Here is a 12,605-nt window from a genome sequence, read left to right on the forward strand (position 1 = left end):
CTTTCCCAAAATCCAACCTTTCCTGACCTCCAGCCTGACCCTCCACTCCCTGAGCCACAGAGAACAGAGAGGAGCTGCAGACCCCATGAGTCTCCCCTCAGCCTCCTCTTCTCCAGCTGAACAACCCAATGCCCTCAGCTGCTCCTCCTGTGCCCCTCCAGACCCTTCCCTATCTTTGTAGCCCCCTTTGGACATTTTGAGTCCAAAGCCAGGTGTATAACCTGCTTTAAAGAATGGCAGGGACTTGCTCGTGTACCAGAACCGTGGCTCTGGAGATGCAGATTCTGTTTCTGCCTCAGCCATGTGACCTATGCATCTTTGGGCCAATTCATCCCGGGTTTAAAAAAAACCAATAAGTGCAGGCAGAAATGTGGAGGGAAAAAATACAGGCCTAATCCTGATTTTTTTATTTTTATTTTATAACTCGTTACACCTTTTCTGTCTGCTGAGTTGGGATATTGGAAGATAAGAAATGGAGATGGATGAGGCAGAGATTTGTTTTCTTTGTTCCCCTCTAACTTCCTTTGTCACCTGGTGATGTGTCCAGTGGCTATTAAGAAAACAACATCTATTGGGGCTGTCTGTAAATTTAAAACACAGAATTGTTCGAGTTGTTCCTTGTTCAGTCCTTCAGCCCCGTGGTGATTTCATGATATTGCTGTGCATTGGGAGTGGACCGGTTTCCAAGAGTGCAACTTTTCTGTATTTTTAATTTCAAGAGGATATTTCTTCCCCCAAAGAGAGGCCTTTGTTCAACATGTGCCATTCAAAGCACCTCTCTGCTCTGAGGAGGTTCTGATGAGTTCAAGCACAGCAGAATAATTTCCTGTCTTCCCTGGGCCAAAAGGCTGCTTGGTTTGATTTTTATTTTTAAAAGAGAGTGATTTCCTATGAACTGTCCAGTAGGAAATACTAGAAAGAGGCTTGGTTGGCACACAGTGCCAACAACTTGTCCTGCTTAAGCTTTTATGTTTTCTGTTTATGCAGAACCTAGGTCAATTTAAATTATGTATTTATCTGAAGAAGAGCACTTGTCCAAGTTAATAAAAAATAACAAAAACTTCAGGCAGAAGTGTCTGATGAGGATGTTACATGCATTGTTTGGAGCAGACAAGCCACACTCAAAGACTTGAAGTGGTTCAGCAATTTCCTCAGATAAGAATTAATTTTTTTCTCGCTTCCTTTGTGGTGAATCAGGAGGCCTTGTCACAGATTTTGCTTACTCACAGTTGAGGCAAACTCTGGGTGATGTTGGTGGGGCTGAATTTGAGGAGGATTGAGGGGAAGACAAAACAAGGGGCAGTAGGGCTGAAATACTACATCCCAAAGTAGGTGAATAAATACAGGGAGTGAGGCTCCAGACAGTGTTCGTAAATGAAATATTATTGTGGGCACCCTTGTTTGCACAATATTCTGTGTTGTTTTGGATCTCTCCCTTTCCCTGTGTGATTATTTTAGGAAGATGTATTTTAGATCTTAACACTGGGCTGTTTTAAGCACAAGAGTTCTTTGTGCACCAGTTTGTGGCCTCTATCCCAGCCCATTGAAGGCTGCTCTGGCACGTGCCCTTCTCTGCAGCCCAGCTCTCCAACATGAAAACACAACCCTTCCTTTTAATCAGTCGAGAGCGAATCCAGGGCTAATAGCACTTAATTGTTTCTCTAAAATGCTCTCGGTTGGTTTTGGCAGCCGGGATGAAAACAATTCCAAATCCCATCAAAGGGGCTGCTCCACACCCGGCATGTCCAGGGTGAGGGGTTGAGAGACAGCGGGAGGTGGCATCAGATCCTACACGAGGTTCTGTCATCCTGCCCTGCTCACTCCGTGCTCTTGGAAGGTCTGAGGGGTAAAAGCAAAAGAGAAAAAAAAAAAGGAATAAAACAGACACAGAAAATCTTGGTCCATGCCCCTGAAAATAATGTGCTGACGGTCTCTTCAAGCACACACCTCTATTAATCTTGACTTTCTTGAAGCCTGCCCGCTAGTTTGAATTTGTATGCGACATCAAACATACCTTTTCACATATGTTCTTTCCAGATTTTTTTTAACAGTTACTTAGCAGTTTATAGAAGGAAGTGAATGATCTCATCAAGCTGCTTAGAAATTAAAAAAAAATCTGTGCTTATTAATTATGCAGGATTAGTCTAATTATAATTCAGCAAATTAATTAGCGACAGAAGGTGTTCTGAAACATTGGAGTACATTTGCATGTTAAATGGAGAGGCTAGTCTGTAATATATGTAAATTTATGCATGGCTTCATAGTTTAATTTAAAAATTTGCAGCTGCATATGGTATGGGAGCAGGTGAAAAGTCAGTTTTAGTTTAATGATGCTAACAAACATTGGATGCTGTCCTGTCTTAGGGAAGGAATGCGCTGAATGCACCCCTATCTGCCAATCCATAAATCTGTCATAGGAATATAATGTTACACCAGTGCTCGGATTCAAGGTCATCTGTGCCTAGACCCAGAAGTACAATAGGTGCAAATCCACCCTCTGAATAGCCCTGGAGAAGGGAGGAGGCAGAATGTGCCTGGATCCTGAGCTCCTGGGATGGAGATCTGCCTCTTTAGCAAATGAATGCACGTTTATTCCACACCAAGCCGGTTTGGAGACAGATCCCTTTACAAATGAGGGAGAGCTCTGACCTGAGTGAAATCCACTCTGGCAGGTGTAAAATGGGATCCGGGCCCCGGCTCCATCCCTAGTGTTCCCATCAGCTCTGTGATCTCCTGGAGTCACTGGGAAGTTCTTTCCAAGTTCTGCACTAACTGCGGGGTTGGGAGGTTTCGTGTGCCGGGCTCTGCCATCTGGCAGCAACAGTAAAAACCAGCAGAGCCAGCAGAGAGAGGCCACTGGTGTAATTGGTGCTCACTGTTCAGCCTAGCATGGCTCAGCAGCCTGAGGTTTTGGAGAGAGACGGGCTGGGAGGATGGAAGAGCCACAAGAGAAAGGAATTGTAGGATTCTCTGGGTATGGAAAAAAATGAGTGGGGATTGGCCTCTGTGCTCATTTAACGCCTCTGTCAGCCCTTCTGGGATCTGCAGGGTTTGCAAAGTAGATCTGGAGATAAATTTGCACCTGTGCAGAGCTCTGATACCAAAGATGGCTGGATTTTAGCAGGACTGCAGTGTCCTTGGGCCTGTGTTTGGTGACACAGCCCAGCTCCAAATCTTGTGTGTGTTGCTGATGCTGACAGAAGCGTAAAGAACGAGAATTTGGCCATATTTTCCAAATCCTGCTGGGTGTTACGTGTGGAGGCAACGAGCTCCGTGAAATTGTGTCACTATTCAAAAGAACCAGTAAAATCCCAAGCATGGACTTGCAGGAATGGGATGTGGCTGTTGCCTGGAAAAGTGACCGGCTCTGTGTGATGGGGCAGAATTTCTCTGTGCCTCAACTTCCCCGTCGCTGAGATGCACAAAAGCTTTTCCTCCCTGCTGTCCTTTGTGCCTCCCGTCCCCAGTAACAATTTCACAACGTGGCTGGGCCGTGCCCAGCACAGTTGGAGCCCACAGACACTGTAATAAGCCAGGGAGTATTTTCTGAATCTATCCTCTCCTCTATTACCTCCCTGCCTCCTGACTTTTGATTATGCTCTGGCATTTGGGCCCGTGCCAAGTGGCATGAATAATATGGATCTTACAGGGATAAATAAGCTTTTACCCGTTGTCTTGGAAGTTACTGGAAAGTTTTGGTGTGGGAGGAAAGGGGAAAGCCCAAAGGATAAAGGGGAAACTGCTCAAATTGCAAAGAGTCCTCCAAAGACTTTGTGGAGAACAATTGCAATTACAAACACGCTGTTAGTGCTGTGTTTCATTTTCAATTCGAGCCCATAGAGTTCAATTATTATTTTCATTAATGGTGTCAGGTTTTCATCAGAGTGCACAAACAAGGAGGTTTTCCTTGGAGATTTTGGTTTTTCCCCCCTAGCAAATGTGGCCATGAGAAATAAGTACATTGAACACCGAGAAACGACTGCCTGGGTACCTGGCAGGGCACTCTCCCCCAGCCCTTGTTTCTTGAAAATGGGATCATTTTGCAACAGAGGAAGCATTTATTTACCCCAAAGAGTGTGAATTGCAGTTGTGGGGGTGTGTCCCTGCTCTGGGTGAGGGGGACACAATCTGCTTCAAAGATAAAAATTGCAAAACGTATGGAAAATCCACAGGAAAAAAATACCAAGTTTTCTGACACATTTGGAGGTTGGGTGACACATTGCAGGTTTGCATTCAGTTATTATTGGTTTGAAATGAAGCTTTTTTTAAAAAAACCCAAACCTTTAGATAAAGGGTGGAGAGAAGTATGTTGTTCTAGGCTGCAGAGAGAGGGGATATTTGAGGAGGAATTGTTCTGTGGCTGGAAGTTGGGCATGGATCCATTGCTGTGGATGTGTGCAATGTTCTCTCTAGATCCATCTGAAATACAAGATATTTTCACCCCATCTTCTTTAATCCATTGCAGAGAGTGTTACCCACCCAAGCATGAGCAGAACATCTTGGCATAGTAAAAAAAAATATAATTAGAGGTGATTTTAAGATGGGTTCTGCCATGCTGTAGTTTTAACGTTGATTTTTAAGTTGGTCAGATCTCTTGAACTCCTTATCCCTGTTTTTGTTCCTTTTTCACACCTGTCTCCTACATTGGCTTTTTTGAGCTCAGAGCCAGAGGAAATCAGACACTTCTGCCTTCCCCCAGGTGGCATTTCAGGGATTAGGCCCTAGATAATGTTCCCACATCAAAACTTAGACTTTAAACCTGAAGTCTAAATCGGAGTGAGTGACTGCAAGAAAAGTCACTTAGAAAAAATCTAACCAGACTGCAGGAATTACTTTGAATCAAGGCAAGAGGATGGAGAAACGTTTCTCATTTGCCCCATCAGGAAATGAGGTTTTTCTTGGGTGTAGGAATAACAGGCATAGTGTTAATCTGGTTTCTGGTTTGTTTGGTTGGCTTTTTTGGTTTGTTTTGTTTGGGCTTTTTGTGTGTTGTTTTTAGTTGGGTTTTTTTTTGGTTGGTTGGTTGGTTTTCTGTGCAACTGGAGTCTTTGTATTAAAAAAACCCCAAGTGACAAATGAGCAGCCAAGTCCTCTTCTCCTGGCCTAGGCTTGGGATCTCATCCTCTGACTCCTGCTCGCTTCTCTCCCAGCGAATCCCTGACAGCCTCAGAAAAGTCTCCTGACCTACATATGTTGGTTTTCACGTTTGTTAAACTGGGTTCACACTTTATGCACAGGAGTTTTGTGAAGATTAATTAGCTGCTGTTTGTGGAGTATCATATAAATACTCTGTCTCTCTGCAATAACCCCACTCATTTCTCACACGGTGGAAGCCGTGCATTCATTTAAAGTGCCTTTGTGCACTGCCTGATCCCACACTGACTGTAACTCCTGCAAAAAAAAAAAAAAAAAAAGGGAAATTTTCTCATCAGCTCCCTAATAATACACCCTGACATAATAGATCGAAATTACTCCAGAGATAAATATTCAGATTACAAGGAAGCCTTCCACTGCGATATTCATTAAAATCAGGATGGTGATATCAAATAAATGCAATTAATTGACTTGAAACAGTGACCTGCAAATCTGGCCCTTGGAAAGGAAGGAATTTGACATTTTGTGGGGCACTGGGTAGGGTCACTTGTCACACTTATCTCAGAGGTTGCCGTGCCAAGACACACACAGGTGAGCTGAGGGAAGGCTCTGACCTGATCCAGAATTCCCTTGTTCAGATGCAGTTGGAGTCAAGCCCTCACTGCAATAAAAACATTTCTGCAGTTCACAGTATATTTTAATTTAATATTGTTTGACTGAGAGTCATAATAACAACTTTTGGTTTTTTTTTTCTTTTTCCCTTTGTGATGTTTTGGAAGCACTGAATTATTTAAGCAGAATGGCACTCTATCTTTGTATTTTCATTAGATTTCGGGATTGCAGGATTTGCTGGTAAGCATAATCAGAATTATCCTCGATGGTAGGTGTGTTCTCATGCCAGAAAATGACTGAGGCTACAATTCCAAATTCCACAGCAACCCCAAAAAGCCAGAATTATTTGCTTTACAAGGGAGAATTTCTAGTCGTATCCAGAATTTTAGGTGCATCCAGAGGCTGTTCCCAACATACAGCCAATGTTGGACCTCCTGATTCTGTACCTCTATTTTAATGAAGCACACAAGGCGGATGTGGGATAAAAATTATAATTGATTGATTGATTTTTTAATTATGCCTTCTGCTTCATGTGGGGCTGAGCTTTAGGACTTCTGCCTAGTCCTGCCGAAGTCACCAGGAAGATTTTTTTTGCTCCAGCAGGATTTGATTAAGGTCAATTTGATTTTTCTCACTGATCTGAGGTGGATAAAGATCCTCAGAGGTGTGGAACATAGATTCTAGTCCTAGCCAGGTACAGAAGCTGATTATTTGGGCACAGACAGGCAAGATGGGGCTGTGGGTCAAAAACTGCTTTGGAAACAGTTTAACTGATGCAAGACCTGCCTTAATTTGCCCCCACCCTTTCTCCATCTCCACACACCCCTCAGCTGTGTTGGAGATCTCCTGTTGCTTCCCCACCAGGGATTGCTCAAATTGGGATAACACAATTTGCTAAAAATTGGGATAACACAGCTGACTTTGCCCTGACGTGGAAAAGGGGCATTTAAACTGAATTCCTGGGCTTGGTGGCAGCTCCCAGCAGGAGGAGCAGTGACTTTTAAAACAGCTCTAAAAAGAGGGAGGCAGATCGAAGGCAGCATTTTGGAGACCTCTCAAGTGAATCAATCTGTACCCAGTGAGGTCAGTGACGAGAGAGAGACAACAGGAACAGAAGTCTCTGCTTATATCTTAATTAATTTTATGTCTATGCAGAGTTTTCAGGGGTAGTTATTGAAATATGTTTAGATTTTCCCCCACCACCCTGAAATTTTGAGAGGATGGGCCAAGGTTCCTTTGCTTGGCTGGAGCCAGAGTCACCTGCTAAACTTCCACCTAATTCTGTACTTGCTAAGCACAAAGATTGGCCAGAAACATCAAAATCAGCTAATTTTTTATAGTTCTGTTTGTTTTTTTTTAAAATTATTTTTCATGTATATATAGGTTAAGGCCAAAAACTGGCTAAAGTGTCTCATTTAAAGAAATTAATAAAATCTTTCTGCAATTCTCCTGTTACCCCTAAATCAGCTTCATTTAGTGCCAAACCTTCCCTCCTCTTTGCTCCCCCCAAGTCATTTTTATTCTAATGCTGCAATAAATATTAATGCCTTTCCCAGATGCAACATCTTAAAATAAAACCCCACATTTACACACACACATACACGCATATATATGTATATGGGTATATATATGTATATACAACAACCTCCCAAATATTTCATACAGATGCCCACTTGCAGCTCAAATTTGGAGGAACTCTGAAAAAGAGAAAAAGAAAGGTGTGGTTCAACTGGGAAAACAAAAGAAAAAAAGATAAAAATCCTTGTGTGGGCAGCTAAATGAAATTAAATCTAAATTTTGGGGTGATAGGAGGGAAATTGTCATAGCGCAGCATATCCAGTGATCCCCAACAAATCTCTTAGCAAAATAAATTCTGCCACGATGTTTAAGTACTAAAAGAAAACTGAGCATTTTCTGAATTTTGTGGTATCTTAAAGCAGCAAAAATTTCAGCATTTTTGAGCTGTCCATCAATTCCAGAAAGTCGAGGCTCCTCTAGGACATCTCAGAGGGATCCCCAAATTTCCGGGGTGAAATATCCAGGCTGAGCCTGCCCAGCTCCGTGGGTTTGGGTGGGTTTGGTGCAGTTGGGAGGATTGGGAACGCTCAGCGCCGCGGCAGCTCAGGGAATGGGCAAGTTTTGTTTTCTGTGGTTTTTTTTTTCTTTTTAATGGCCATTTCCCTCCCTCACCAGCACAAATCAGCCTGGATTTAATTGGAATCCAGCTCCATTTTCAAGTGTGCTCTTGGTTTGTGTTTGCTGGGGGTCTGAACCCTGATTTTCTGGAGGCATTTTAGCAGAAAAAAGGTGATTTTTGTTCCTTGCCCACGCCGTGTTGCAGAGTTTGCTCCTGGATGCCGTTAAAGGTACATTTGGAATTTTTGCCTTTCTGGAGCTGCCTTTTAGGGGTTGTGTCACTCAGTCCCCCAGGATTTGTCTTCTTCCCAAAATCAGCCCAGCTGACACAGCAAATTCTCTCCCAAACACTTTTCCCTGCTCGTTTTCTTCATTCTTTGGTTCGTGTTGATCATTTTTCTCATCTCAATCAAAAGGGATGCAAGCATTCTAAACATTAAAAAATAAGCTGGCTGTTTTCCTGCTTAATTTATTTTACATTTCCTTGGAAGTAACAACTTGTGGATTTTTTTTTTTTTTTTTTTGTGGTTTTCCTGCAGAATCACCAGCCAGCAGCTCATGGATTTTCATATAGAAGTTCCTTGTCTTGGTTCATTTTATAGTTTGGTTGCATTCTGGAGTTTTCCTTTTCTCTTATAAGCTGTTTGTATATCTGCAAATATTATTTCTTTATATCTCTAAGAAAAGGGAAAATAAAAAAGAGTGTTTGTGAGTAACATTTATGCCTCACATTACCCTGTGTCTCTGAGGGTGCCAGCGTGCGGGGAATTTTTCCTTCTGAAAATATTTTTATGGATAAAATCTCACCAAATCTTTCATATAAAAGAGGTCACAAGTTTTAAGCAGGGACTCGACAGGACTTATTTAATAAAATATATTCAGTGCTTCTCTCAGGGCATGAAATCCTGTAGGATTTTTAGTTTGGAAGCCACGGAGGTGCCCAGGGCTCTGTTGGCAGAAGTTGCCCTCTGAGAGGTGAGCACTGACACCCCTTTCCTGCTGAAGGGAGACCTGAAATGAGAAGGAAATGTGGAGGAAATGACACTCTCACCTCGAGAAAACAAACGTTTTAAAAAATATCTAATATATTTGTGAGATATTTAAGGGAATAATAGTTAAAATTAGGACATTTTAATTTAAAAGGGTCCCTGGCCAGGGTGGATTTTGGGTTTACATGGCACAATTTGTGTCTTTTTTGTGGGTGAGGTTTTCAGAGGGGTTTGGTTTGTTCCAGTAACTCACAAATGGATCCAACCCGTGGCTTTTTCTTTGTATTTCGGGGCAGATGGAGGAGAAATCTTGTGGTGGGAGTAGTGCAGAGAAAGTGGCACTAACAAGGGAGAGCAGATTTCTGTGTTTTTGTCTTGTGCTGGGGCTGGTTTGGAGGGTGTTGTTGGTAAACCCAGGAAATATCCATCTTTCTCCTTTAAAGTTCTAATTCAAGGCATGAATGTGTGAGTTCTGAAGGGACTTAGGGACTGCGGTAAAAAATCGTTGTCATAGTAACAGAAAGGGAAATAGGCCTGGCTCACCTGGGACTTTAACTTACTGCAAAAGCAGATTTATTTTTTTTTTTTTAAAGGAAAGCACTCAGCAAGAGAAATAAATAAATAACTTGTTCTTTGTATTCAAAATCAATTCTTCAACTATTTATTTTTTCTTGTATATGACTCTTTTTCTTTCTAAATCTATCTCAAAGTCTTTGATTTATTTTTTTAATTATAATTGTTGCGGTTAAACCCATCTTGTCTGACAAATAGAAATGGAAAGAATCCCAGAGAATATTTTCACTTACAATAGAGGATGCCAAATATTTCTTGCTTATGCCGAAATTTTGAAGATTGTTTGTTTTGTTTTTAATCCAACAACTGTGGCTTTTCACACAATTTCTTTACCTCTGAAATGTCCAGATTAAAGCAGAAAACAAAGGAGTGAATCCTTTCCTCCGTGCATGCGAGACAAAATTTGGTGGAATAGCTTAGAGAAAAATTCCTGCTTAATATTTCTAAACTCTAAAATCTCCATGCAGTATTGGGGAAGACACCAGAGAGGCTGGAGATTCAGCCTGGGTACGTGACAAAATAACTCTACAGAATAATAAAGCAGATGAAGATGGGTGTGTGTGACAGGGCAAAAATAATTGGCACGGGAACTTTGTGGGATATTAATGGGTTTATCTGCTGGGACAGCGTGAGCTGTCATGTTTCAGTGGAACTCGTGTTTTCCTTATCCTCCCTCCAAATCCAGGTAGGAACAATCTGGGCTTTTGGCAGTTCTGTTCCTCTGCTTTTGTGACAGGAATCTTCATCAGGAAAAAAACATCATCAGGATGAAACCTCATCAGATTCTTCTCCGAGCTCTGTTTGCTGCTGGGTTTTTCACACGTTCCAAGTCATTCCAAGGCTGATCTGCCTTGGGGTTGCCCTGGTGGTTTTGTGGTTTCCACAATAATATTTTCCTTCTGTATTGTTTCATGGGAAGTCCCTCCAGACAGCCAAAGAAAGAGCTGGAATGTGAGGGAGAGATAAGGAAGAGACTAAAATTGTGTGGTCAAACCTGCAGAGAGGGAGTGGGTGTAGAACAGAGTTTTGTTCACTTACACCACGGTGGATTTCAGTCACACTGGTTATACTTTACCTGTCATTTTTTGCAAATTCCATTTATTTGAGTTTGGTTTGTTTGTGTTTTGATAAATTCTTACAGTCCTATAAGATCCACTATCATGCAAACCACTTCATGTACATTTTAAACCAGAATATAACAACACCTTTTGCTGTGGTTAATAGCAGTGATGTGGTTCTTTCTCTTTCCAGATTCTTCCTAAAATTTTTTCTCAAGTGCAATCAGAATTGCTTGAAAACAGCAGGAAACCCAAGAGATATGAGACGGTTCCAGGTAAGTCTTATAAGGCTCAGCATGAACCTGTCTGCCTCTGTTCTTCTTTTCCTTTCCTGTCTCCTCTCTCCTACCTTGTTCCTAACAAACACGACGACAATCTATGAAAAGCTGTATCAGACAGTGTTAAAGTTTTTCTCCATTTGTTGTGTTTAAACTGTTCTTTCCCCTTTTTCTTTTTTTTCCTTCCCTCTTTTTCCACCCTGAATCCCCAGGGGGAAGTGCTGTACTGTACCAACCAGCAGTGGATATTTGATTTGACACCCTCGGGCAAAGCACCGGCGCATACAGCTGCCCACAGCAGGGATCGTGCTTGTGATATTTAGATGCCTCAGAATTTTTCAAAGTAGCTCAGTACGTGCTACACGAGCAACCTCCTCATTTCCTACCTCTTTCCCTGTTTGTTTTATTTTTTTTTTGTTTTATTTTTTTTTTTTTTCTTTCTAACACTCTCAAATCCTCCCTTCAGCTTCTTTAAAATACAACAAGAAACCAAAATAGTGATGGTCACTTTAAGATCTCACAGCAAAAGCAAACAAGCCCCGTGGGACTCTGACCCAGCTGCTTTGCAGGGAAATCTGTAAAAAAAGAGAAGGAGAGGAGAGGAGAGGAGAGGAGAGGAGAGGAAGAGAAGGAGAGGAGAGGAGAGGAAGAGAAGGAGAGGAGAGGAAGGAGAAGGAGAAGGAGAGGAGAAGGAGAAGGAGAAGGAGAGGAGAAGGAGAAGGAGAGGAGAAGGAGAAGGAGAGGAGAAGGAGAGGAAGGAGAAGGAGAAGGAGAGGAGAAGGAGAAGGAGAAGGAGAGGAAGGAGAAGGAGAAGGAGAAGGAGAAGGAGAAGGAGAAGGAGAAGGAGAAGGAGAAGGAGAAGGAGAAGGAGAAGGAGAAGGAGAAGGAGAAGGAGAAGGAGAAGGAGAAGGAGAAGGAGAAGGAGAAGGAGAAGGAGAAGGAGAAGGAGAAGGAGAAGGAGAAGGAGAAGGAGAAGGAGAAGGAGAAGGAGAAGGAAGGAGGGGAAAGGAAAGGAGAGGAAAGGGGAAAGGGAAAGGGAAAGGGAAAGGGAAAGGGAAAGGGAAAGGGAAAGGGAAAGGGAAAGGGAAAGGGAAAGGGAAAGGGAAAGGGAAAGGGAAAGGGAAAGGGAAAGGGAAAGGGAAAGGGAAAGGGAAAGGGAAAGGGAAAGGGAAAGGGAAAGGGAAAGGGAAAGGGAAAGGGAAAGGGAAAGGGAAAGGGAAAGGGAAAGGGAAAGGGAAAGGGAAAGGGAAAGGGAAAGGGAAAGGGAAAGGGAAAGGGAAAGGGAAAGGGAAGGGAAGGGAAGGGAAGGGAAGGGAAGGGAAGGGAAGGGAAGGGAAGGGAAGGGAAGGGAAGGGAAGGGAAGGGAAGGGAAGGGAAGGGAAGGGAAGGGAAGGGAAGGGAAGGGAAGGGAAGGGAAGGGAAGGGAAGGGAAGGGAAGGGAAGGGAAGGGAAGGGAAGGGAAGGGAAGGGAAGGGAAGGGAAGGGAAGGGAAGGGAAGGGAAGGGAAGGGAAGGGAAGTGGGGCTGGAACTGACTCTGGGGCAAGGTTGAGGCACAGCCATGAATTCAGGGGGTTGGGTGTACCCCAGCTTTTCTGGGTGACCTTGGATGAGCCATTTTCCCTCTCTTTTCATCTCTGATTCCCAATGGGGTTGCTGACATCAGTTTCCTTATTTGTAAATGGAGTTGAAACTCCACAGGAGTTTAGAGAGTTGCTTCAGACTTTCCATCAAAATGTGTTCTCATAGAAAAATGATTTTTATTTTTCTTCTGCTTCTGCTAGCAGTGAAAATTTAATAATTAAAACAAAGTTTCAACTTTTACAAGAAATCCTGCAAAAGAAAATCTTCTGAAAGCTCGGAAAAA

At 42.7% G+C, this 12,605-nt stretch overlaps 1 protein-coding gene across 1 annotated transcript in view; it reads left to right on the forward strand.

The window, feature by feature from the left end:
- EBF2 (EBF transcription factor 2) overlaps positions 1–12,605 on the forward strand; it is a 120,260-nt gene that overhangs the window by 76,300 nt on the left and 31,355 nt on the right. The window contains exon 8 of the mRNA XM_021546271.2: positions 10,656–10,737. Coding sequence (XP_021401946.1) covers positions 10,656–10,737 — 82 coding nt within the window. The remainder of the gene's footprint in view (positions 1–10,655; positions 10,738–12,605) is intronic.

Source organism: Lonchura striata, chromosome 32 (assembly GCF_046129695.1).
Source record: "Lonchura striata isolate bLonStr1 chromosome 32, bLonStr1.mat, whole genome shotgun sequence".
Classification (NCBI taxonomy): domain Eukaryota; kingdom Metazoa; phylum Chordata; class Aves; order Passeriformes; family Estrildidae; genus Lonchura; species Lonchura striata.